Source organism: Leopardus geoffroyi, chromosome A2 (assembly GCF_018350155.1).
Source record: "Leopardus geoffroyi isolate Oge1 chromosome A2, O.geoffroyi_Oge1_pat1.0, whole genome shotgun sequence".
NCBI lineage: Eukaryota > Metazoa > Chordata > Mammalia > Carnivora > Felidae > Leopardus > Leopardus geoffroyi.
In genome coordinates this window covers 14,283,098-14,308,936 of record NC_059331.1, presented here as the reverse complement: position 1 = coordinate 14,308,936, position 25,839 = coordinate 14,283,098, and the positions used below count along the sequence as shown (strand labels likewise).

The 25,839-nt window shown below is 55.0% G+C and overlaps 1 protein-coding gene across 6 annotated transcripts; it reads left to right on the top strand.

Moving 5' to 3' along the window:
• Positions 1 to 6,003: 6,003 nt before the first annotated feature.
• On the top strand, positions 6,004 to 24,364 carry MEF2B (myocyte enhancer factor 2B). Of its 6 annotated transcripts, none has more exons than XM_045492520.1 (10): positions 6,006 to 6,104; positions 12,220 to 12,333; positions 19,405 to 19,487; positions 20,165 to 20,368; positions 21,335 to 21,469; positions 22,170 to 22,317; positions 22,487 to 22,620; positions 22,715 to 22,808; positions 22,981 to 23,092; positions 23,396 to 23,767. In XM_045492520.1, exons 3-10 carry the CDS (start codon positions 19,434 to 19,436, stop codon positions 23,619 to 23,621), a joined length of 1,107 nt encoding a protein of 368 aa, XP_045348476.1. In that variant the 5' UTR covers positions 6,006 to 6,104; positions 12,220 to 12,333; positions 19,405 to 19,433; the 3' UTR covers positions 23,622 to 23,767. The 6 variants fall into 6 exon arrangements, with proteins under 6 accessions (XP_045348475.1, XP_045348476.1, XP_045348472.1 ...); XM_045492518.1 differs by lacking the exon at positions 12,220 to 12,333 and adding an exon at positions 14,442 to 14,508 and having other exon boundaries at positions 6,057 to 6,104; positions 21,335 to 21,412; XM_045492515.1 differs by lacking the exon at positions 12,220 to 12,333 and adding an exon at positions 14,442 to 14,508 and having other exon boundaries at positions 6,058 to 6,104.
• Positions 24,365 to 25,839: the final 1,475 nt, after the last annotated feature.

Genomic DNA, 25,839 nt, shown 5'->3' with positions numbered 1-25,839 from the left:
ATAGAAGAGAAAACAGGCTCAGAGAGGCCAGGCGCAGTCACCGTCCTTGACCAGAAGTGCTGGGAGTCCTACCCCGGGGTTTCACCTCTTCCCCCATCCCACCTAGTACCTCCTGCCTCAGGTGCCATCTCATCAGGGTGACCTTGCCACCCTGAGGGTCTCTCAGACCTCTCCCTGACCCTTGTCCCTCCATCCCCTAGCCCCACTAAAGCTGGGGCCTTTGGACACAACTTTGTGGAATCTGGCAGGGACTGAAGACCAAGCAGGTGTGGCCAGCACATTCCTCTTGCTTCTGCTCAGCGCCGCCTCTGGGCCCCTCTGTGAATGTCTGGAGACAAGGCTTTGCTGCCTATGGACTCCTACCTGCCCCCATTGATCACGGACACAGTCATGGCCACGGCCCCCCCCAACCGGTAATTGCCACTCTGTTAATCCTGAACAACCACCCACTGTGTGCCTGGAACTACACTGGGGGCTTTTCAAGGCTTATCTTTTCATCTTTCATCCTCAGCCTGGTAAGGCAGGTGTTACCCCCAAATACATATGGAGAAAGAGAGCCTTTGAGAGGTGGCATGACCTGAACAAGGTCACACAGCAGACTCCAGAGACTGAGTCCTACTGTGTTTCCTGCTGTATAACATGGGGCCTAGAGCTGGGCCTCTCTGGTCTGGTCTTTCTTCCTTTTCTTTCTTTCTTTCTTTCTTTCTTTCTTTCTTTCTTTCTTTCTTTCTTTCTTTCTTTCTTTCTTTCTTTCTTTCTTTCTTTCTTCCTCTTCTGTTTTTTTTTATTTTTTATTTTTTATTTTTTTTCAGTTTTATTTATTTTTGAGACAGAGAGAGACAGAGCATGAACGGGGGAGGGTCAGAGAGAGAGGGAGACACAGAATCGGAAGCAAGCTCCAGGCTCTGAGCCATCAGCCCCAGCGCCCGACGCGGGGCTCAAACTCACGGACCGCGAGATCGTGACCTGAGCCGAAGTCGGACACTCAACCGACTGAGCCACCCAGGCGCCCCTTTCTTCTGTTTTTTTTAATGTTTATTTGTTTTTGAGAGACAGAGCATGAGTGGGGGAGGGGCAGAGAGAGAGAGAGAGAGAGAGAGAGAGAGAGAGAATCTGAAGCAGGCTCCAGGCTCTGAGCTGTCAGCACAGAGCCTGACACAGGGCTCAAACCCACAAACCATGAGATAAAGACCTCAGCCAAAGTCAGATGCTTAACCAACCCAGCCACCCAGGCACCCCTGGTCCTCCTTTTCTCCATCTGGACAAAGAAGCCTGGATTGGACCTTCTCTACAGGCTGAGGTGGACATTTGTGTATCTGCCTGCACGGTCTGCATTCTGTCTTGAGCAGAAATGCCCACCCCAGGCTCAGGCCATATGGAAAAGCCATCTTTAATTCCAGGTGTGCATGTGGGACACTGGCCTGGCCAGTCAGAGCCACCACCTCCCAAGTCACAGTGATTGGGTAGAAATGAGCGTGTGACCTTGCGAGAGGTCTCACTCAAGAATTTTGCTGGGGGAAAAAAAAAATTTTGCTGGGAAGCCTGGGAAAGTCACTGTCTTCCCACTAGCGTTGTTGAACTAGGCAGGTGGAAGGGGAGACCCAAGAACACTGCATGGAGTCCTGGGTCCAACTGTACCTGACACTAGTAAATCTTGATTATTCAGTTTCATTGGTCTCTAACGTAACTATTTGCCAAAATTGCTTTGAGTCCATTTCTGCTGACTGCAGAAAAGCCCACACTGACCACTGTGAATTTCAAGCCTGGAAGATCATGGTCCGCAGTTTGTACACCTCCAAGGCCCGCCGGCTGCCAGTGCAGTATCCAGCACCAGATATCAGGAAGATCAGAATGGAGTTGTTTGAAGTATAGTCCGGGTGAGTCCCAGGCCGACCGCTCTGAGAGGATCTCCCCACACTTCCCTAGGTGTTGTGAGTGGTTGGAAGAGAGAGGCGGCAAGGGTCAGGGGTACCCTACGGGAGAGAGAGAGGGTCCTGGTGGGGTGTCAGTGTTGTGGAGGGGCCTGAGGGCCTAGGAAGGGGTTCATGGACACAGGAGATATGGAAGAAGTACCACCTCCCGCTGCCAGGAAATAGGAGTCCATTCTCTCTCCCCTTTCTAGGGTGTAGTAGGGGCCTCTGTGCCGCCATCCTGCCTCCCCACTTGCCCCAGCCCAGGTTGTGGGGAGGGAGACTCCTCTGGTCCACCTGATTAGAGGCCCTGACTGGTGTGTAGGCCCCCACCAAGTCACTGTCACCGTTTGCCCGCTCGGAAGGCACTCGTCCTTCTGTCCTTCTACCTGTCCATCAAACAGTCATTCATCCAGCAGTCATTGACTGCTCTCTGTTGGCCAGGCCCTGCCCGGGGAATGCCCTGGTGAGCAAGACAGGCCAGCCCTGTCAGGCCTAGGGGTCAGACCGGCAGGAGAAACAGGCGGCTAAGTGAGGGAACTGCATATTTTCCAGGGGCTGCCTTGGACTGTTCCTGTGCTGTGAGCTAGTAGGGTGCAGTCTTGGGGTGCCCCAGACCCTCCCAGGGCTCCCCATCACCCACAGTCCCTGGGTGCGATCTCAACTAGTGACTAATAGTCTTCTCCATTCAAAGATCAGGTCTTTAGACTGAAGACCCCTCACGGCTCCCAAGTCAGAGGGCTCCGAACTTGGCTGGTTTATCTGCATTTCATTTACATGTCCATCCCTGCACTTCCCACCTAGAGAACGCCCACACCCCCTGGGCCACCAGGGGGCGCAAGAGGCAAACCCTTGGTCAGGCCTCAGAAGTGGTCATTGTCCACTTTCCTGGCCGGTCCTGGTAGGTGCTTTGTGGTCCTCCATCCTTTTTCACCCCATACGCCCTCACTCCAATTTTTCAGAGAGTGAAATAAGATTCCATGAGGCAGGATTACCCAGCAGGACCTTGCACCTGCCCCCATATGCTCCTGGGCTGTTCTGGCAGCCTCCCTTCCTTGCCAGGGTGGAGGTGTGGGCACTCCCAGACCTGACTCAGTAGGATTTGCTCCCAGGAGAGCCCCAGAGACAGGAGGTGGGGGAAGCCTGGAGAGAAGCAATGAGCTCCCTTGTGCCATGGGGGCGTTCAAGCTGGAGCCTAGCACCCATGAGGGTGGGGATGACCTGGAAGGGATCTTGTGGACCACCCCAGTCTCTTTCAAATCTGTGGATGGGGTAAAAGGAGGCCCAAGAGGGCAGTGACTTGCCCCCAGTTGGTCCACAGTGGTCAAAATGGGAATCAGACTTCACTTTTGGCTTTTTGTCCTTAGCCCAAATCTAAGTTCTGGTTTTTATTTCAGGCCTGCTGTACACTCCCAGAGGGGTACTACCGCTGGGAAACCCCTTCCTAGCCCTGCCATATCCCCCAGAAAGGTCTCTGAATGCCTCCAGCTTGGTCCCCATGCCCCGCCATCACTCAGACCCTCTCCAGGGCTCTCCAGTTCTTCAAGAAACCCTCAGAGATACCCCTTTGGTGCCACTACACATGAGGCAGAGGAGCCTCCAATATGGGGGAGACAGAGTCAGACACAGACATCTCCAACCCCCTGGGTCAGCGCTGGGCTGGAAGGAGGGATGGGGGTAGAGAAGCCCCAAATGGGAGGAGGGGGCTTTGAAGGTGGGCCTTGAAATGATTCTAGCCTCCAGGAGGAGGGGCTGCTGTTTCCCCCACTTTCACATGAGCAAACTGGTTCACAGTGGTGCAGTGACCAGCTTGAGGTCATGCAGTGAGTGAGAACCAGAGCTGGGATGGGGACCCAGGCTCTCCAACCCTGAGGCCCTGCCTGCTGGACCACACTGCACTTGCCATGAAGCGTCCGTCAAAGCCTTCCCCTTCTGATACTGTGGGAAAGGATCTGGAAGACAGGGACTTGGGAGAAGCAGCTTTTCCACCTCCTTACCTTCGCACTCCTGCCTCCACCCACCCCCAACTACCCCATCCTCTAGGCCCCCTTCCCAGATCCCCTTCTGTGGCCCTTTCCACTCTCTTCTCCCCTGCCCCCCAACCCTCCCTTCTACTCTCCAGCCTCTTACTCTAGCAACTAAGGGTGTCCCCTCAACTGAAAAGACCGAGGTGGAGACTTTGACTGCCCTGATGGGGGATGAAGGTTCACATGGGGTGACATAGCCATTGAAGGGGGAAGGTATAGGACAGGAACTGGGGTAGAGACAAAAAGGAGGGGCTGTTATAGGAAACAGAGTGCAAATGATAGAAGATGGAACTGGCCAGAATGGGAAAGAGGCATGGAGTATGAGTGGGGGCGGGGACGGAGTGGCAGGAACATGGGAGGGAGCCCTAGTGGTGGGAAGGGGCAGGGAGGAGGATGCGTGGGGGGGGGGGGGGGGAAGGCCCAGCCAGCTCAGATCAGGCAGACCCTTCCCTACACACCCTGGCTGCTCCCAGAGCTGCTCCAGCTGCTGCCCTCACGTAACCAGAGCCTGCCTGTTGCATCAGAGGCGGGCGGGCAGCCACGGGTAAACAGAGCAGCCCTCGGGGGGCCCGGGGCTCCCCAGCCACCTCCACGCTCCCCAAGCCTCATTCTGTGCGTGGAGCCAAGGCAGACACCCCCATCCTAGTCTGGCTTCTGGTGTGTCCTTGGGACACCAGAGGTTTGGTGTTGGGCACTGAGGGACAGTGCAGTGGGGTCAGAGGCAGGACCCCTGGACCTTCTTATGACAGCGTGAACCCTAGCATATGTCCAAAGATGAAAGCTTTGCCCAGACTAGGGATCCAAACTGCCCATGTCACAGATGGGTAGATTGAGGTTTGAGGAGAGGCCTCCCAGAACCCCAGTTCCCTGCCTCAGTGTCCCCCACACATTGATATCTCTACATGTTCCCCACAGAATCCAAGAGTCTAGCCATTCCCTGTTGTCTTCCAAGAAGGTGGAAAACAGACAGCCATTGCAACCCACTTGATCTCCCATTTTATCTGCCCCAAACTGACCCCCTCCTCTCTTTCTTCGAGCCTCCCTTCAAGTGCCCAGCCCAATCTACTTCTGCCCACTTCTCTGGCTTCATCTGCCTCGTCTCCTCCACCAAAAAAATGCTCCGCTCTCTGCCTCCGCACCTTTGCGTGTGCTGTTGCCTCTTGGAAAACCCTTCTCCCAGTGGCAAACTCCTGTTCATGCCTCAAAGCCCAGTAAAATGCCCCCTCTTCTGGGAAGCCCTCCCCAACCCTTCTAGCCCAGTCCTGACTCCCCAGAGCCAGGGCAGTGTGTGGCAGCTCTGTCTTCGCCAGGCTAGGAGTTTCTCCTGGATTACACAATCCAAAAATCATCATTCTGTAATTCTTTTCACATTGATTCACTCACTAATTCTGCTCTGATTTCCCCTCTGGGCCTAGACGTGTGCTGGGTAGTGCTGGGATCCCATGGAGGGAGTGGATGCAGAGGTCTCGGCTGGAGTCTAGTTCTGGAAGCCAGTCCCCCTACACACAGCTGACCTTTAAACTGGAGGAGGGCGCCTAGAAGCCGAGGGGTCTGTTGCCTTCCTGTCAAGACACGTGAGGCACACATCTAGCTACAGGAGGCACAGATGAGCGAGCCCGCACAGGCGATCCCAGAGCCAGCTTTCTGCAATCCCTCCATTTGGGTGAGAGCAAGGATCAATGTTAGCTTCGAGAAGGGCTCCGTCTCTGGGGCCTTCAGGGTCTTGGGTCAGAGTTGTGTTTCACTCAGTTTAGAATAAGTCTAGAGTTGGGGCTAGCCGTGGTCCAAATTAGTGACAAGGTCCGATTTAGCGCCAGGGTCACAGTAGTAAGGTCACAGGCGCCTAGTGAGGGTGGGGGAAGTCTGGCGGGTCTGATCCAGCCCCCTCTCCGGTCTCCTTTCTTCATTACACTCCCTCCCCATTTCCGCGTCTTCCGGGGTCTGAATCCGAGTGCCCAGAACTCCCGGGGCGGGGACGCGCCCGAGTGCCCGCCCATCACGGCTCATGAACGCGCCCTATATACAAATGATCCCCACCCCACCCAATCAGCTCCCGAGGGGGCGGGGCCGCCCGTCCCGAAGGCACCTGTGGCCGCCCTGCGCTCCGAGCTCTGCGCTGCTGCTGCCCGGCTGGTACTTGAGCGTCCAGAGGGCCCAGGCCCAGCAGGTGCGTGTCGCGTCGGGCCAAGGTTTGTGTGGTGTCTTTAGAACGGCATCTGTGGTTTGGGTTGGGTTTGGAGGTCCAAGTGTGCTGCTGTGTGCTGGAGAGTTGTGTGTCTAAGAGATGTGCGTCCTAGGATGTGAGTCTGAGAGGTTGTGTGTCCTGAGAGGCTATGTGTCCAAAGGGTGTGAGTCGGAGGGGTGTGTTCGAGGGGGAGGGTGTGTCCAAAGGATTGTGAGTCCAAGGGCTATGTTTCTGAGAGGTTGTATGCCCAAGGGGCCTGTGTCTGAGGGTTTTGATGTCATTTGGGGAACTGGGGGGCCATGAGCCCCTGTATGTGTCTGTGAGCTGTATGTCTGGTCTGTGAGCTGGAGTGTCCTCCTCTCCTGGGATGCACTCCTTTGCATGCCCTCCAAGCCCCTGTACACAGCCCGGTGCCTTCCTGCTATGGCTGTGCCCTTTTGTGTCACTGCCCCAGACCTGCGTGTGGCATAACCATGCATGTGTGCCTGTGACTGCCATGACCCTTGCTTGCCCCGTGGGATTTGAGCTTCACGAGGAGAATGCGGGGCCTCAGCTGGGCCCATGGGGTGCCTGTATGGCTGGGGGCAGGATAGGGTGTGTGGAGCCCTGGGTGGGGGATCACAGCTGCCTGGGTCACCCTCTTTCCTGTGCCTCAGTTGTCCCATCTGGGAAATGGGTACAGGAACTATAGTCACAGCCCTGCGAGACTGTCAGCACATGACAAGCTGACATGAAAGTGTTACTTTTGCAGTTACGCTCCTCCCACCCCCCTCCGCCTCTCTCAGGGTCCAGGGCTGCAGACAGGGCCGACCGATCTACCTGGCTATCCCCAGTCCCTTTGTTGCTGACTTGAGAAGTCAGAAATAGCTGAGGCCTCATGCTTGTCCTGGCCTAGAATCCCCACTCGGGAAGGTCAGGACCTCTGGACATTTGGCATCCAGTGATAAGAATTTTCAGACTATTGGGGTAAAAGAAAGTGGGTTCAAAACAGTATTTAGAGTTGGAAAGACAAGTGTGTGGAGTTTGATTACGAAGGTCAAAGGGACTTTGGGAGAAGTCAGCCTTTCTCCATCCTGTCCCCCTGTCTGCCTACCACTGCCTGTCTGAGTCAAGGAGTGAACCTTGGATTCCAGGGAATGGAATTTCAGAACATTTAGGGCCCAGGGCCTCACCTTCAAGAGTCGGAAGCTGCTTATTTGGTCTGAAGCCCCCACTTTGCAGGGAGGGAAGACTGAGGCCAGGTGGAGACATTCAGGCCCCTCAGAAAAAAGATAGGCTCAATGCTATTCCTGGGCCACTGCAAAAGAATAAAATCCAGGAGCGAGGGGCCCAGCCTTCTCTCACTCCTCTCTTTGTGACTTCAGACAGATCACTGCCCCTCTCTGAGCTCTGTGGCTGCCCCTGTGACCTGAGCAAGTTGAGCTCAGTTTTACATCCTATCTCCAACTAATGATTTATTTCATTAAATCATTACCCAACCGGGCAGACATATGGAAGATGCAAATTAAGAGGGGAAAGGGACCCCCAACTCAGATGCAAGGAGTGTAGAAATGTTAGGGGTCTGGCCTTCCAGAAGATTTGAGGCACATATGCACAGATGTCATTTTTCAGAGAGGATTTATCATACACTGAGATCCCATTTGGGGTCAGAGAGCTCACCCCAACCCTGGCCCTTGAATCCCTGTGAGGTACACACAGAGGTTGGGTCCCATTTCTCAACCCCCAAAAGGGTCTTCCTGGGCCCGTGCCCTGGGAGCTTGTGAGGATTCCCGGTCATCTTCAGGCCGAGGAATGAGTGTCTAGGATCCCAACAGTGCTCCAGGCTCACTTCCCAGACCATGCAGGGGTGGCGAGTTTGGGCTACAGCCGGATAGCCCCAGGGCTCAAGCCCAGGCTGGAGTGAGAATCTGGGGGTCTCTCTGTGTGGCCCGGGAAAGACGGGCTCCTCCTCTGTAAAACGGGGATAGCAATCTCCGCTTCACTGGGCTGTCTGTGGGTCAGGCAGGTCCTGTGTGTAAATGAGGTGGCATGTGGGCCTGGGCAGACAGTAGGCGCTCAATAATAGGAGGTGACGTCTGAACTGTGACAAGTGGAGGTACCTGTGAGCCCCATCTAGGCCCCCCACCATCACCCCACCCTCTACCAGGGCCAAGGAGGCCTCAGGCCTGTCAGCTTTCCTGGCCTGATCTCCTCCAGGTCCAGGTTTGCCCGGGGTCAAGGCAGGGCCCTCAGAAGGGAGCAACTGAGGAGGGTTGGCACAAGGGGTCACTGCCATGGGCACAGGCCTGCTTCTGTCCACTTTCCACACCCACAGCACCCACTGTCTCCAACCAATTGCTGTCCTGGTCTCCTGCCCTGACAGGACTTCTCCCCACAGCAGCCATGGGGTCTTCTGAAAATCCTGAATCAGACCACAGCCCTCGCCTGCTCATGCACCCTCCATGACTCCCCATTGCTCTGCAGTCCACCCTCTCATCCCCACCCTTGAGGCCCCATGTAGTGCCCCTCGTTCACTGTGCTTTAGTCACACTGACTTCCCCTGCACCTGGAACCTGACCAGCATGCTCCCACCTCAGGTCCTTTGCACCTGCCATTTCTTCCACCAGGCAGTCCCTCCCCCACATCCTGACATGGCTGATGTCCTCTCGTCCTTGAGGACCCCCATTTCAGAAAGGCCCAAAGCAGTTCCCTCCCCTGCCACCTACCCCTACTCCTTCCCCCTGTTGAATTTCTTCCTTGAAGGCCTCTGTCTCTGAAAGGATTATGCGTCTGTTGTCACCTCTCCTATAGGACTGGGCAATGGAGGAAGTCAGGCTGGGTCTGTTCACTCCCTACCCCTGTGTCCCGTGCACCTGGTGGGCTCTCAGACATTTCTGGGGGAAGAGAGTGGAGACCAGGGATGCCCCAAGACCCCATCTTTGGGTCCTTGATGACTACATCTCAGGTCTGTCAGTCTGTAGGCTGAGTCCCTTCCGCTCAGAGCTGACACATGTGTTAATTTCCCAAGCAGGGAGGCCTTGGCCTCAGGGGATGAATTTCTGGGGTTCCCATGGGGAGCTCTTTCTCTGGAACAAAGAGAGAAATCTTGGGCTCTCCCTGCAGTTGCTCCTATGGCTCGGGGACATCACTGGGTGCTTTGGGTGACCCTGGACTCCAATCTGGGACAGGAAGTTGGGTTCTGAATGTAGAGTCTCTCTCGGCTCCAGGGGTTTAGGGACCCAAGCCCCTTGGGGAGGTAGGAGGGAGTGGTGGGCTTCCATTCGCAGTGACGGTGACAGAGAAACTGGCCTTCTTGGCAGATGAAGGACATGGTTTCCTTCCCAAATGGACAGTCGTACCTTGGCCTGAGAGGCACTTGAGCACCTCCAGTGGGGGGTTGTGCTGTTGGCCGTCAGAGCAAGGGTCTCAAACTGGTAGGGGGTGGGGCTCAAATTTGTCTTGTGGGCCACAAGGTGTTTGAAAGAAAACTGAACGGGTTTCTTCCATTTGTTAAGCAGTTGGCTCGTTCATTCAAGGAAGGGTGCCTGGGGGCCTACTGTGTGCAGGGCCCTGGGAAGGCTCCACCCTGCCCGCGCTGAGTGAACATGCTAGGGTGACATGATCATCACAGAAAGTAACAACGAAGCACAAAAACTATCTGGTGGGGCTAAGAGCCTCAGGGAGAGATGAATCTCTCCTGGGAAAATTGGCTCCTCCAGAAAAAGGGATTTTTGCCTGGTTTCAAAGGATATGAGGTATCTCCTCAAACCTGACAAGGGCTTTCCCGGGGGGGCGGGGGGGGAGGGCCAGCCTGGGCAAAGGCCTAGTGATGGGAATGTAGCAGGTCTGTTTGGGGCTGGTGTGTCAGGTGCCCGAAAAGGGACAGAAGGTGTACTGGGTATTTGCTGGTAGATGAGGCCTTTCTAAAGAGGAAGGACGGGTAGTGGGCACCTGGGGAGTTCCCAGGGACTCGTAGTACAAATGGGGAAACTAAGGCTCAGAACATGCCAGGCAACGAATATGCGTGGAGCCAGGAATCGAACCCTCATCTGGCCAGGCCTACAGCCACAACCCTCTCAGCACATGGCCACAGTGGGCCCCTTAAGGAGAAGACTGGGGGAGGCGAGGTCTGAGGGACGCCGCTGGGCCTCAGTTCCCCTATGGGTGCCAAAGGGACCTATGGACAAAGGACCATAAGGGGCCTTCTCCAACTGGAACATTCTCAGTTTCTGGGATTCAGAGCCACCTGTGGGTGACATACCACACCCCTAGACCCCCCACAGTTCCCAGGAACACCATGAAGATCCATACAGTCACCTGCCTCGTGCACCGATATAGCTGGTGACTCTCATGAAGCGTCCATATACGTGCCCCCCACAGACGCTCACTTCCCACAGACTCCCCAACCCCCATCTCTCCCCTGGAGCTGCTGACCACTCTTCCTCAAGAAGCCAGGAGGTTGGGCAATACCACCGGAGGTATGGGGGCCCTACGTGTGTCTGGCATCTATGGGAAATGGACGACAAGCATGCCTGTACTGGGGGGGCATGGTATGTTTGGGGGTGTCTGTGCATATTTGGGAGTCTGTGCGCACTTGGAGAACTGGAATGTGTTGTGGTCTCAGTGTGTGTGACTGGAGAGGTCTGTGTGTATTTGGGGGTCTGCATATACACGGTGATCTGGGTGTCTTTTGGGAATATGTGTGTTTGGATAGCTGTATGGGTTTGGGGGGGGTCTGCATTTATTATGGACTGCGTGCGTTTCGGGGGACTTTTGCATGGAGTGATCCACATGTGTTTGAAGGTGATATGTGTGTCCAGGAGATGTGTATATGTTTTGTTTTTAATGTTTACTTTTTGAGAGAGTGTGAGGAGGGGAGGAGCAGAGAGAGAGGGGGACAGAGGATCCAAAGCGGGCTCTGCGCTGACAGCCGTGAGCCCAATGCCTGGTCCGAACTCACGAATGGTGAGATCATGACCTGAGCTGGTTGGACACTCAACCGATTGAGCCACCCAGGCGCCCCCAGATCTGTATATGTTTTAAGCATCTGTGGATTTTGAGGGGCTCTGCATGTGTTTGGGGGTCTCCTTAGGTATGGAATCTCCCTACGCTCATCTGTCCATTTGAGGAATGGGCTTTATCCCTGCGTCCCTGTTCCTCAGTCCTCCTGCCTGGATCTGCCTAGGACCCTTGCTCTGATCTGGGCACCTCCCAGGGCTGAGTAGAGATGACCGAAGGTCAGGGCCCAGTGACCAGAAAAGCTCCCCGGGCAGGGTAGGAGGGAAGGGCATGTATAGACCCCCTACTGTGAAGCCTTGTCCCCGAGCTCACTGGCTCTGACTCTCCCCATTTTCTGGTGGAGGAAACTGAGGCCCACAGAAGTTTGGCCACACCAGAGTCACTGCCAGAACCCACCTACCCTCAGGGACCACTGTGGGCTGAGCCAGCCTCTAGGTCACCCACAGAGGCCCCCCACTTGGGGCACCATCTCCCTAGGCCCCCAGGGTAGGAGGCGGACCCAGGGCCCCTGCTGGGGAGGGGAGGGTCGCTGGCAGCTGGGGTCAGAACTGCTTGAGCCCTCAAGAGATGGGGGGGGGGGTGTCCCGGATTTCCAAGGGGCTCTTCCTGTTGCCTGTAATGAGGTACTTGGGGAGCAGGTGATGAAACCACTGCCTGGGTTGCGTGAGGCGGGGCCGCAGGCCTGATTCGCTGCAGCCACCCAGGAGCAGCGCCCCCTCCCCGCTTCGCCGCGTCCCCGCGGGCCCTCACCTCCCCCCCCCCCCCCCCCCGCCACCCACCTGCCTCTCACTTCTCCTTTCCTCCCCTCCTTTCCCGGTGCGGGTGCCCCACCAAGCTGTGGCCTCTGGGCTCAGGGGTCTGGCAGTGTGACTCGCCACTCGTCCCCTCGTTAAAGCCCCACTGGGAACCAAGAAGGGGAACTTGATGGACCCCTGATCTGTTCTCTCAAACGCTTGCCTCAAGGCCTTTGAGGTCAGGATTCTGTGACCCATTTTATGGGGGGAGGAAATGGGGGCTCGATGTCACCCAGCGTGTCACCGTGTGAGTGTTGCTGTGGTCTTGCAAGATGGCATGCTGACTCAGCGCCCCCAGTTCCAAGGCCCGGCCCTTTTTCCTTCTGGCTTCTGGAAGGCCAGAAGATAAGGTCAGCAGAGCCATCCACCATCTGCTTCTCCCCAACTGGTGGCAGAAGGATTCTCACCCCCATTTACAGGTGAGAAAACTGAGCCCCCCGCTGGGGAGACTGCCACGGGTGAACCATCCGTGGGAGGGTGGCATTCTTCCTCAGCCCCATATCTCTATCACCAAAGTGCTAAATAATCTTGCCAGGCCTGGGAGGTGACAGTCTACGGCCCAAAGGACCCCAGAGGTGTTTGTTGATTGACTTAGTGACCACCAGGCCCTCATGAAATCTTCCTTTGTCCTCTCCGCCCTCCCCTGCACAGTGCTCGGGCCTGGGACCCTGGGCTCCTCCCCCTCCCCCCACAAGCGTGCCACCAGTGCGTCCTGGCCCTTTGATTGCCAAGCAATTCTTCCACTTCTGCCCCCGTCCTGGTTCAGGCCTCATGTCTCCCACTGGACACCTGTCCGGGCCTTTCCTCGTCCTCCTTATTAGACGCTACTCCCCACAGCAGTCATGAGCAGGAGAAGCTTTAGAAAAAAAAATCTTTTGGTTGAGATAAATCATAGAGAGAAAGATGCACAAATCATTGGAGTAGGGTTAATACATTGGCACAAACTAAACACGTCTGTGTACCCGGACTCTGGACCAGGGAGGAACCCCTGAAACTCCCACTGCTCTGTCATGGCACCCTGCCTGGGATGGCCACTGTGTGACGTTCATCATTGTGAGCTTTGCCTACTCTAGAACTGCACATAAATGGAATTAAACAGTGCGTCCCCTCTGTCCAGTCCAGCATTGTTGAATCAGCGTGTGGTCTGAGAGATTCACCTGTGTGGTGGCGTGGATCTGGAGTGCATCCTTTTACCGTGCTGTGTAGTAGTCCATCATAGAATCTACCAGAAAGTACGAACTGATTCTCCCATTGAGGGCATTTGGCGGGTTCCAGCTTGGGGCCATGATGAATGAAGCTACTGAAAACACTCTTGTCGGTGTTGTCCTTTGGTAAAATATGGATCCATTTCTCTTGGGTGAATACTGAGGAGAGAGATCGCTGGGTCACAGGGAAGATGTATCTTCAGCTTTAGCAGATGCCAGATAGCTTTCCAGAGTGGCTCTACCCCTTTCCTTTCCCACCAGCAATGTAAGAGAATGCACGGGGATTTTTACAACTGTAAAATTATATCCTGTGCCCCCAAACTCTCCATGGCTCTTCATTGACCTCGGAGTAAAGCCTGCAGTCTTCACCCCTGCAGTCTTCCCCACCACCACCTCTCTCCCTCTCCCCACTGCCATGCTGTCCAGCCATACAGTCTTCTACGATTTCTTTAAAGTGCCAAACTCATGATTGCTGCAGACTTTTGCCCTTGGAGTTCCCCCTGCCAGGAACACCCTTCCCCCTCGATGACCCTTCCCGCTACTGGCTCTTCCCTTGCTTGGCTGTCTCTTTCTCGTGCTTCAGGTCTTGGCTCCAATCTCACCTCTTCGGAGAGGTCTTTTCTGAAATCCCTGGCTCACCCCTTTCAGGGTCAATGCTTCTCTTGATTTGGACTTAGTCGGGTTCTGACATGCGATAGTTTCATAAAAATGACTGGGGCGATTCCCATTGTTTGCAAAGGTCTGAGTTAGTTTAAATTACATTGCACTTGCCTCTTCCTTGAGGTTTGATAAAAGAACCTTTAAGACCATCTGGTCCTGTTGTCCTTTTTTTTTTTTTTTTTTTTTTTTTTTTCCTGTTATCCTTTTAATGGTAGGTCTCATGTCACTTTTCTAATCTTCTATGGTCATTGGTCTACTTAAACTTTCTACTTCCTTTGTGGTCAGCTTATTACAGTGGTTGGCACATGGTTGATATTTCATATGAGGATGTGAAGAAAAAGGGAGGGAGGTGCTGGACCCTCGGCTTCAAATGCCCACCCCCTGCCCATCTGCTCAGGCCCCCATCCAGCCTGTCCACCAAGGCCCAACTACATGCCTCCTCCTCTGAGATGCCTTCTTGGGTTTCTCCTGACCTTCCTTCGCTGCTCCATTCCCAGGTCAATGGGTCCATTTCTCTGCTTCTCTGCTGGGCAGATGTTACAAGCTCTCTGCTTTCTGGCGGGATATCTTTTGGGGGGTGGGGGTGGGGAATGTGTGCCCAGAAGAGGCCTCCCCCCTCGTGCCTGGCACATTCAGCATGTGCTGCCACCTCCCCCCAGCAGTTCCGATCACGCCAACATCTGGAGACCAGGCCACCGGGTCTGTCTGCGGCTCAGTGGGGATTTGCATGTGAGTACAAATATATATGCACACCCTGGGCCTTCCGCCTCCGCATTCCTTGGCTGGCCCTTCACACCTGGGCTTGAGACAGGTCAACGCTGAGTGACTGGATTTGCATGCCCATGTATTTCTGGGTAGGGAGTCAGCTGGGGGAGTCTGAGAGGAAGTTGTTGAGGGAAGCTGGGGGGAGTTCAGAGTCTCTCTTGACCTGCTCCATTCACTAAATCTGGTTATGAGGGGCTTCCAGTCTGAGGGAGACAGAGCCGGATATACATACCCCTAGCTCCATGGGGTCAAAACTGGAGGGAAACTTCGAGAGCTGTAGGAATCCAGAGGGAGGGCAGGGAGGGCTTCATGGAGGAATAAATGTTTTGAGCTGGGTTTTGAAGTGTGAATAGGAGTTGGCCAAGTGAAAAAAGGGCTTTCCAAGCAGAGTCATTTCATTGAAGGTAGATTAAGATGGGCAGGGGTTGATTGGGGCAGAGCCTCAAATGCCAGGCTGGGGACTAGAACTTTCCCCTGAGGGCAGAGGGGAGCCACGGAGAGTGTGTGAGCAGGAAGGGGTATGATCAGAGCTGTGTGTTGGGTAGATCCCTTAAGGGCCAGAATGGAGATGACTTTGGTTCTTGGGTGAGGATTGGGGGTTTCAGGATCACAAGACTCAGAAGAGTCAAAGCCCTGCATAAGCCCACCGGCATCTGTCAGGCCTGGCCCCAGAGATGCCATAGGGTCTGGTGGCATCCGGAGGAACCAAAGACCCCTGGAGCACAGTGACTTAAAGCGTATGATGCCAGCCTAGGACAGAGGGGGCCTCACCCCCTGCCTCTGCCCAGATGGACACAGTCCTGGTCTACTCCTCAAGTCTCCTGCCGTCTCTAGCCCGGCTTCCAACAGTCCTGCTCTCCATGGCAGCTGTGGCTAAAGTTCTTAAATGATAAATCAAACCTCCATCCCTTTTTGCTCAGAACCCTCTCAGAGCCCTCTGTCACTCTTAGACCAAAACCCACAGTCCTCCTCACAGCTCAGAGGACCCAGAGAGGCCCTGCGTCTATGGCCTCTCCTCCTGGCCTCCTTGTTAGTGTGTCCTTCAGGGCCTTTGTACCTGCTCTTGCTTCTAAATGGAACTCACTTCCTGTCTCCGCTTTTGAGTCTCAGTGCAAAGAGACCCCCACTCCCCCCGCCAACCCCGGCCTTCTGGCTCTTGGGGCTCCCTCGTCATGTGAACTCTGCCCTGGCCAGGACGTCCTTGTCTAAACTGGGGACGGAGAGGAAAGGGTCCATTCTGAAAAGGGTCAAGATTCGAATCTTCCAGGCCCAGAGACTCACGTCTAAGTCCCTTGTTCTCATGGGACCCCAGGCACGGGGACATTTCCGGAGCCACCTTGGCACCAGGACCTCCGGACCAGTGCCCCCCTCCGGTCCCCAGGGACCTGTCAGGGCGGGGGCAACATGTCCCAGTCGTGGGAACGCACCCGATTCCGGCCGGGGATTAAAATTAGCCTGGGAAGTTAAATTTAGCAAGTCAAGTTGGAGCTAGGGGGCCGGGGCTGGGGCTCCCATGGGTCCTGGCTCTGCATAGTTGTGACTTCTCAGAGACACAGACCAGAGAGAGTGGAGGGCACACCTAGGGTCACACAGCAGGCCGCATATGACAGTGTCTAGCACTCCTGGGCCCTGGGACTCTGAGGGTCCTGCCCAAACTCCTGAGAGCGGAGTCTGGGAAGCAGGTATGGCTGCTCCTGGAGATGGACCCACATTTTCCTCCACTTCCCGAGAGCTCATTCCCAGGCCTTGTATCAGGTGCTCTGCATTTTATACCCTGCCCAACCACAGAACAGCAAACTGAGGCCTAGGGAGAGGCTTCCCTTGCTGAGGACTGCCAAGTGGGTCAGAGGCCGTCTGGGACCTGAGCACAGGCCCACCTACCTGACCCTGGGCACGCCACTCACCTGAAGCCTCAGTCACCCGTGACATGAGAGGGGCTGGGAGGTCATGCGGTCATAGAGTTGGTGGAGGGGGTCTGGGATGCCGTGGGGTGGCTGTAGAGTGGGGTGAGTGCCCCACTATGGGCAATGTGACTCCTTTGTTCCCAGCACCCCTGCTGAATGGGGAGCACTGGGGAAGGCCTACCCATTCTCACCCTTAAGCAGGGAGATTCAAGGTCCTCATGAGAACGTTCCAAGGTTTCTCTCAAGCAGAACTCGGGCCCAAACCCTTGTCTGGGCTCCAAACTTGAGGTCTTTTCTGGTTGTCCAGACCTCTTCCCACCTGTTACATATAAATCAATGAATAAATAAATAATTTTTTTTTTTTTTAAGAAAGAGAGAGAGTGAGAGAGACAGCAGCAGAGGGGCAGAGGGAGAAGGAGAAAGAGAGAATCTTAAGCAGATTCGATGCCCAGGACGTAGGGCTCAGTTTCACAACCATGAATGAGATCATGACGTGGGCTGAAATAAAAAATTGGGCACTTAACCGACTAAGTCACCCAGGCACCCCAACCTGTTATTCTTTTAAGAATAAGAGAGGGGAAAGTTAGAAAATTCAGAAAATCAAAAAGGGAAGAAAAAAGACACCAAAGGCCACACATTGTATGATTCCACTTACATGAAATGTCCAGAACAGGCAAATCCATACAGACAGAAAGTAGATTAGTGCTTGACAGGGGCTGGGGGAGGGACATGGGGAGTGAGTGCTAATAGGCATGGGGTCTCCTTTTGGGGGATCAAAAATTTCTGGAACCACCTGGAGGTGGTGGTTGTGCAACACTGTGAATGCCCTAAATGCCACTGAATTGCACACTTTAGAAGGTATTTTTCTTTCAATGTTTATTTTTGAGAGAGAGAGAGAGAGGGAGAGAGAGAGAGAGAGAGAGCATGAGCAAGGGAGGGGCAGAGAGAGGGGGACAGAGGATCCGAAGCAGGCTCTTCTCTGACAGCAGTGAGCCTGATGCAGGGTTCAAACTCACAAACCATGAGATCATGACCTGAGCTGAAGTTGGATGCTCAACCGAGTGAGCCACCCAGGTGCCCCTAGAAGGAACTTTTTTTTAAGTTTATTTATTTATTTTGAGAGCGAGAGAGAGAGAGAGAGAGAGCACGCACAAGTGTGGGAGGGGCAGAGGAAGAGGGAAAGAGAGAGAGAGAGAGAGAGAGAGAGAGAGAGAGAGAGAGAGAGAATCCCAAGAAGGCTCCATGCTCAGTGCAGAGTCCAAAGGGGGCCTTGAACTCACGAATGGTGACATCATGACCTGAGCCAAGATCAAGAGTCAGATGCTTAACCAAGCCACCCAGGTGCCCCTGAATTGCACACTTTAAAATGGTTAATTTTAGGTTGTGTGATCGCATGCCAACTTTTTAAAAAAGGAGGGAAAATTCACCCATAAATTTCCACCCAGCAGTGACTCCTATCTTGTGTATTTCCTTCTAGTCTTTTTTCTACTCTCAATGCAATGTTTAAATATGTGTTTACTTGTAACCACAGCCCTCAATCTTGCTTGTTGGGGAGCTGTTATAGGATTGAATGAGTTAAAGGTGTCCAATGTGGGGACCAGGCTTTCTTCCAGTGGCTCAGGGTTAGTGATTCAGTGAACAATGTATCCTTAGAGCCGCCAGATATCAGCATCGGAGGTCCCTCCAACCTGGCCTGTCAAGGTCTTTTAGGCTGTTGCCAGTATTCGTAATAGCGGTGCTTATGTGGCACCTGTGTGTCGGGCAGATCTGAATGCCTCGCATGGGCTACTTTATTTTATCTCCTGACAACACTGGGCTGATCATGACACTGTTATCCCCACTGCACACACAGGGGGGCGCAGGGAGGTCAGGCTCCCTGGAGGTCCTACAATTACCAGCTTGTGTTTTAGAGGTAGGGGCGGGGCATCTGTAACTCTTTCTCTCTCTCTCTCTCTCTCTCTCTCTCTCTCTCTCTCTCTCTCTCTCTTTGTTGTTGTTTTGTTTTTTAAGAGGGATAACTTTCAGGGCGCCTGGGTGTCTCAGTTGGTTAAGTGTCCAACTCTTGATTTCGGCTCGGGTGGGATCTCACAATTTCGTGAGTTTGAGCCCCGTGTCAGGATCCATGCTGATGGTGTGGAGCCTGCTTGGGATTCTCTGTCTCCCTCTCTCTCTGTCCCTCCCCTACTTGTGCTGACTCTGTCTCTCTCTAAATAAATAAACTTCAGGGGCACCTGGGTGGCTCAGTCGGTTAAACGTCCGACTTCGGCTCAGGTCATGATCTCACTGCTCGTGAGTTCGAGCCCTGCATCAGGCTCTGTGCTGACAGCTCGGAGCCTGTAGCCTGTTTTGGATTCTGTGTCTCCCTGCCTCTCTCTGACCCTCCCCCATTCATGCTCTGTCTCTCTCTGTCTCAAAAGTAAATAAATGTTAATAAATAAATAAATAAATAAACTTCAAAGTTGTTTTTTTTTAAAGAGGATAACTTTCTCTTTTTTAATTTTTAAAATATTTATTCTTTTTTGACAGAGAGAGAGCATGTGCGCAGGTGGGGGGGGGGGAGGCAGAGAGAGACAGGGGGACAGAGGATCCAAAGCAGGCTCCTTGCTGACAGCAGAGAGCCCGATGTGGGGCTCGAACTCATGAACTATGAGATCATGACCTGAGCCAAAGTCAGACGCTCAACCAACTGAGCCACCCGGGCGCCCCTGTGCCTCTGTCTTTTGCCCTTGGTCAGCCTTCTCTTCGTGTGGAGTTGGTCCAAAGGTGTTCACTGAGCATGTACTCTATCCTGGGCTGGTTGAGGGTGGGGGCTGTGGAAGTGACCCAGCCTGCCTTGATTTCCCCCAACATCCTCCCCTCAGTGCTTGGCGGATGCAGGTGGAAGACAGAGGGGAGGCTGGATGCCTGGTCTCACTCTCTCCTGTACCCACTCTGTCCTCTTTTCCTTCCTCCCAAGGCCAAGTTCTCTCCACCAAGCCTGGGACAATGGGGAGGAAAAAAATCCAGATCTCACGCATTCTGGACCAAAGGAATCGGCAGGTGAGTTCAGTGGGCACAACAGTGGTCAGGGGAAAGGCATTCTTGGCAGTGGATACAGCCTGGGCAAAGGGGGAGCTACAGGGGATACAGCCATCTGGGGGAGCTACAGGGGATTGGGGGAAACTTGATGTGGTGTCCGCAGTTTGAAATGTAGCATTTGCTCATTTTCATGATGGTTTACTCATTTATTCTCCCTGATGACTGAAGCCCCAGTCATAGGAGAGATGGAACTGGACACAAACACACCCAACGCACAGGGCTGGTCCAGAGGGAGGCACAGACCCGAGGAAGCTCAGAGAGAGAACGTAGGCTCTGTCCTAGAGACCAAGGAAAACTTCCCAAAAGGAGAGGACATTTGGGCTGGGTCTTTGAAGCACCAGTAGGAGTTTGCCAGGTTGAGGGGCGCCTGGGTGGCGCGGGCGGGTGAGCTTCTGACTCTTGATTTCAGCTCAGGTCACGATCCCAGGGTCATGGGATCGAGCCCTGCATCGATCGAGCTCTGCACGGAGCCTGGAGACTGCTTATTAAGTTCTCTCTCTCTCCCACTGCCCCTGTCCCCAACTCGTGTGCTCTCGGGATCGTAAGGCCTACTCAGGGAGTAGTGAGGCCCCTCTGTCTCCCCCATGCCACCCCAAATCCATGTCTTCTCCCACTCTGCCTGTGGGTCCTGGGTCCAGGTGACATTTACCAAGCGGAAGTTTGGGCTGATGAAGAAGGCCTATGAGCTGAGCGTGCTCTGCGACTGTGAAATCGCCCTCATCATCTTCAACAGCGCCAATCGCCTCTTCCAGTATGCCAGCACAGACATGGACCGCGTGCTCCTGAAGTACACAGAGTACAGTGAGCCCCACGAGAGCCGCACCAACACCGATATCCTCGAGGTACCCTTGGGGCCCTCCTCCCCAGCGCCCTGAGGTCCAGCTCACTGTGCTCGCTTGGAGCCTGGGGACTCTTGGTTTGCACCAACGATGAGTGTTGCAAATTGGCTTTACTGCTGGTAAAAGCAGGTGCAAGGTAATGTAGGGTCCCTCCCAGGGTCAGCTGCCTGAAGAGTAGAAATAAAAACATCAGTCACTGTGCATCGAGGGCTGCGCTGTGTCTCTTTCGCACATCATCTCATTTAATCCTGTCACCTGTTTGGGGTGTCCAGAAACAGAACTGAAAGGACACATCGAGTGTCCCAGTGTCCCAGTGAGCAAGCCCACCTCACTGAAGTCCAGGAGTGTTTTTGTCTGAGCTGCTGGGTCCTCAGGAGAAAGAGGCAGAAGCAGCCTGCGCACTGGCGGATGGTCAAGATCACTGTCCCTTTGGATATGGGAATTTGTATGCAAGGTGGGAAGCTAAAGCCACAGAGCTGGAGAGACCAGCAGGCCTAGGACAGCGCCTGGGGACCCCTAATGTTTCAGGAGGGTGAGGAGAAGCTGTCAAAGGAGAGGCAGGGGTCCAGGAATGGGCAGGTCCAGGAGGAAGCAGCTCAGGAAGGCCTATAAAGTTGTCCTCAGGTGCTCAGTCTGCCAGCATTTATTAAACACCTACTGCACTCCAGGCCCCAACGCTGCACGTGAGTGCAGAACAGAATCACCAGGGTCATATTCAGGAGGAGTGTTAGGACAGTGCCAGCAGGTCCTGGTGGATCTCAGCCCCCACCGTGTAACCTGGGCCTCTCTGGAATTGACTGGGTGATCGGGCACTCGGGTTTTGGCCAATGGGATCTGGCTGGAACAGGCTGTGCCTGCACTCCTGTCCACCCACAGAGCTGGATGGGTAGGGCTCTCCCCTCTCCTCTAGAACCAGGTTCCCTGGCTAGGCTGGAGGGAGAGTCACCCTATTGTCTCCTCTTTCCACAGACACTGAAGCGGAGAGGTGTGGGCCTCGATGGACCAGAGCTGGAGCCAGATGAGGGGCCTGAGGGGCCAGGAGAGAAGGTGCGGAGGTTGGCAGGTGATGGGGGTGACCCAGCCTTGCCCCGGCCCCGGCTCTATGTAAGTGACTCCCTGTGCCACTATGAAGGGGCCCTCCCTCACCTCCTAGGCCCAAGTGGTTAGGGCTGAGACTAAGACAGGGACCTAAGGCCAAGAAGCCTAGAGTCTGGAAGCAGATCTCTGCCTAGGTGGAAAGGGAAGGCTTCCTGGAGGAGTAGGCATTATAGCTGCAGCTTTGAAGGATGAATAAGAGTTCAATGGACAACCATTTCCTTCCTACTGTATTTATTTGATTCATCAAACACTCTGGGAAGCCTCCTCAGTGCCAAGTCTGTGCTGAGTAAGAAGCTTCAGCTCCAGGGGCGCCTGGGTGGCTCAGTCGGTTAAGTGGCTGACTTCACTCAGGGTTCGTGAGTTCGAGCCCCACAATGGGCTCTGTGCTGACAGCACGGAGCCTGGACCCTGCTTTGGATTCTGTGTCTCCGTCTCTCTCTGCCCCTCCCCTGCTCATGCTCTGTCTCTCTCAAAAATAAATAAACATTAATAAAATTAAAAAAAAAAAAAAAAAAAAGAAGCTTCAGCTCTGGGCCTGTCAAGAAGTGACGGCCCCAGACACAGTCTCCTTCAGCCATACGGGGGTAGGCCAGAGGGAGGAGGACCAAGGCTTCCAGAGGTGGAGGCTGGCCCCTGATTTTCTGTCTTGGACTTAATCCCCTCATCTCCACGTGCTTCCAACCAATCCCGTCCTCTCTGCCCTCAGCCAGCAGCCCCTACTATGCCCAGCCCGGACATGGTATATGGGGCCCTGCCCCCACCAGGCTGTGACCCCAGTGGGCTTGGGGAGGCCCTGCCGGCCCAGAGCCGCCCATCCCCTTTCCGGCCAGCAGCCCCCAAAGCTGGGCCCCCAGGTGAGCATGGGGCATAGGCCCTGGGGGAGAAGGAGGTGGGAGTCCCAGGGAGGCTTGCAGGGGGGGATCTTGGCTCTGGCACTGCTTGTCTGTGTGTATCACCTCTGGACCTCAGACTTCATTAGATGACAGGCCACGTGCCCTCTCTCTGGGGTCTCCTGCTCTTCAGGCCTGGCACACCCTCTCTTCTCACCAAGCCACCTTGCCAACAAGACGCCACCACCCCTGTACCTGGCAGCAGATGGGCGGAGGCCGGACCTGCCTGGCGGCCTGGCAGGGGCCCGAGGGGGACTGAGCACCTCAGTGAGTGAGGGGAAGGTATGGCAGGGCTGATGGGGGAAGACAGGATGGCCTGGGGTGTGGGCCTCAGTTTCCCCTTTTCCCTGTCTCCCCACAGAGAGGCCTCTATGGTAGCCTACAGAGTCCATGCTCTGCCACAGCTCCGGGACCCCCACTGGGGAGTTTCCCCTTTCTCCCCGCAGGCCCCCCAGGTATGCACCCTCTACTTGCCCTGCCATGGGAGACATCCTTACGCCCGCTGGGGGTGGGTGTCAACATTTCCCCACCTGCCAGAACTCTGAACTGGTGGGCGGGATAGGTCAGACTTGGCTGGGCCAGGGCTCCCTGAGGTCAGGGCCTCAGTTTATTCCTCCTACCCCCTAGAATATAGCCTGGGAGACCCCCCGCCGCCCCCTGGCCTGCTGCAGCCCCCCACCCTGGCTCCCTGGCAGCACTCGAGGGGTGATGGGCCCCCAGCCGCTCCTCCCCAGCCCAGGTAAGTACCCTAACTGCCTCTCCTCGCTTCCCTCCCCAATTCGGGTCGCTGTGGGGGGTCCCTCCGTCTTCTGAAGCCCCTGGCCAAAGCTGACCCCTGGTGGCCACTTCTGGTTCTACACTCAGCCCCTCCCGACTGTTCTTGCTGAGGATGGTGGCTATTTTGGAAGCCCCAAGAGGGATCGCCACCCACTCCTTTCCCAAGGTCCTCCTGCCGAGCCTTTGCCCACGCCGTGCCACCTCCCTGGCTTTCCTCCTTTCCCCACTGAGCTCATGGCTCTCCTCTCTCTCTCTCTCCCTGCAGTGGGGGTCGAAGCCTGGGTGAAGAGGGTCCCCCCACCCGCGGCGCCTCCCCGCCGACCCCCCCAGTCAGCATCAAGTCCGAGCGCCTCTCGCCAGCCCCCGGGGGCCCCGGCGACTTTCCCAAGACTTTCCCCTACCCCTTGCTCCTGTCCCGGCCCCTGGCAGAGCCCCTACGGCCAGGCCCCCCCCTGCGCCGGCTGCCCACTGCGGACGGCTGGGCCCGGTAGTGGACCCAGGGGTGGCACCGGTCCTTCTTCCCACGCGGGGCTGGGCTAGGGCACGTGGGGTCCCTTCCCCGCATCCTTCCCCGCGTCCTTAGAGAAGACCCAGCAGTTACGACCCTCCGAAGTGAGGGCCTGGCGTTCGGATCCACGGTCGGGGGGGGGGGGGGCGGGTGGTTCCTTTCTCCCTTTCCTGTGTGTGTATCCACCAATAAAACACTTCTGGTGTCCGTGGACGAAACTATCTGTCTGTCGCTGCTCAGAGCCACCACCACTCCCGGGTCCTCCCATCTTTTCCCAAGAGACTTCAGCCTTGCCTTGTCTCGGTTTGGGGTACCTCCTCCAGAATCTTACCCTGAGACAAGGATTCCAGGATGGGTATCCCGGAGGAAGTCCATTGAGGGGGAGGGGCGTGGCGGGGAAGAGCCCTGCAGGGGCGCCAGGGAGCAGGTGATTTCGAGAGCAGCACCGCCCACCTCCCCCTACCCCTGAGGACCCCGGGAAACCGCTCAGAGTGCGCACCTAATGTGGTTCCACTCCAGGGGCGACAGACTGGGCTATTTACCCTCACCTCCTTTGGATGTCGGGCCTTGTGCACAAGGGGAAGCCCCTAGGCTGGGTTACAGCAAGAAGCCCTTGGGAATCCTGAATGTGCTACCTGCCGGCTGGCAGCGGTCGACACATTATTCATCTTTTAAATGTCCCTTGATCCCGGGGCGCCTGGGTGGCTCAGTCGGTTAAGCGTCCGACTTCGGCTCAGGTCATGATCTCGCGGTCCGTGAGTTTGAGCCCCGCGTCGGGCTCTGTGCTGACAGCTCAGAGCCTGGAGCCTGTTTCGGATTCTGTGTCTCCCTCTCTCTGACCCTCCCCTGTTCATGCTCTGTCTCTCCCTGTCTCAAAAATAAATAAAACGTTAAAAAAATTAAAAAAAAAAAATAAATGTCCCTTGATCTCTTGACCGAGCAATTTCGACCCACTAGAGGAAGGAAGGAGCTGGGCATTTACCAACCCACTTTTGGGGCCCACAATCTCCCCCCATTTTGGCCGGTCTCCTGAGGGCAGACTTGGGTGTCCAGGGACCAGAGGGAGCTCCATTTGCTTCTCCAGTCCAGGCACCCCGAGGTGGTCTCAGTGGGATGTTTATAACATGCAGATTTGATCCCTGACCTTCCCGAGTTCCCAGGCTGCCCCCACCCACTCTACTCCGTCTGCCCCTGTCGCCCACTATGTCCCCTGCCCTGAGCTCCCCTAGTAATACTCCAGTCCCAAGACTTGGTTGGGTGAAATGGAGGCAAGGCTGGAGAGGGTCCCTTCTAAGCCTCTGGATCTCACCCTCACTGTGGACAAGAAGTCAGACCTGTCCCTGAAGTCAGTGCCCACAGGTTAAGTGCCCAGTGTGGGATTCATTAAAATGTGGACAGCTTTCAAAGACTGAGTGGTGAGGCTGGTGGGTGGGGCTCTGTATACCCAGCCCAGGAGGCTGCACTTTCTTCATTTTCCATCAGGTGGCACCCAATAGTATGCTTTCGATTCTGTGCTCCCTACTCAAAAATAAAAAATAAAATAGAAATAGTAATAAAAAAAAAAAAAATTCCGGGACACCTAGGGGGCTCAGTCGGTTAAGCGTCTGACTCTTGGCTTCGGCTCAGATTACGATCTCACGGTTCGTGGGTTTGAGCCCCTCATTGGGTTCTGTGCTGACAGCGTGGAGCCTGCTTGAGATTCTCTCTGTCCCTGTCTCTCTGCCCCTCTTCTATGGTCTCTCTCTCTCTCTCTCTCAAAATAAATAAAATAAACTTTTAAAAAATAAATAAAATCCCTCTTGGCTTCCAGGGGTTCCACCCCATGTTTTCAGGCTCTGAGCCTGGGGACTCAGAAGGGCTGTGTCACATGTTGTGTGCACATGTGTGATTTTACATGTACAGCTTGGGGTGACCTGGGCCATGAGAGGTCAGTGAGCAGGCTACCGGCTTCTGGAAACACCTTTGCATCCAGACTCCAGCTCTGCACGTGCTGGCTCTGTGCAGGGGGATACAGGGAGGGTTGTGTGGAACTGTCTTCTGCCAGCCTTTGTAAAGACATCATGGTGACGCCAGTCAGGGCCACTGTCACCATCAGAGGGTCACTGAATCTCTCAGGAGCTCAGCCACTGGTTGAAAGCATCATGGGAATTGTGGCCTAGAGAATGTGGATTCACCTAATGGAGAACAGAGAACAAGGAACA

Bases quoted from the DNA above. Each gene is read 5' to 3' on its own strand.
- MEF2B (XM_045492519.1), top strand. From the start codon at position 19,434: ATGGGGAGGAAAAAAATCCAGATCTCACGCATTCTGGACCAAAGGAAT. The intron at 19,488-20,164 runs GTGAGTTCAGTG...TCCTGGGTCCAG, and splicing joins TGGACCAAAGGAATCGGCAG to GTGACATTTACCAAGCGGAA. The intron at 22,809-22,980 runs GTATGCACCCTC...CCTACCCCCTAG, and splicing joins TCTCCCCGCAGGCCCCCCAG to AATATAGCCTGGGAGACCCC.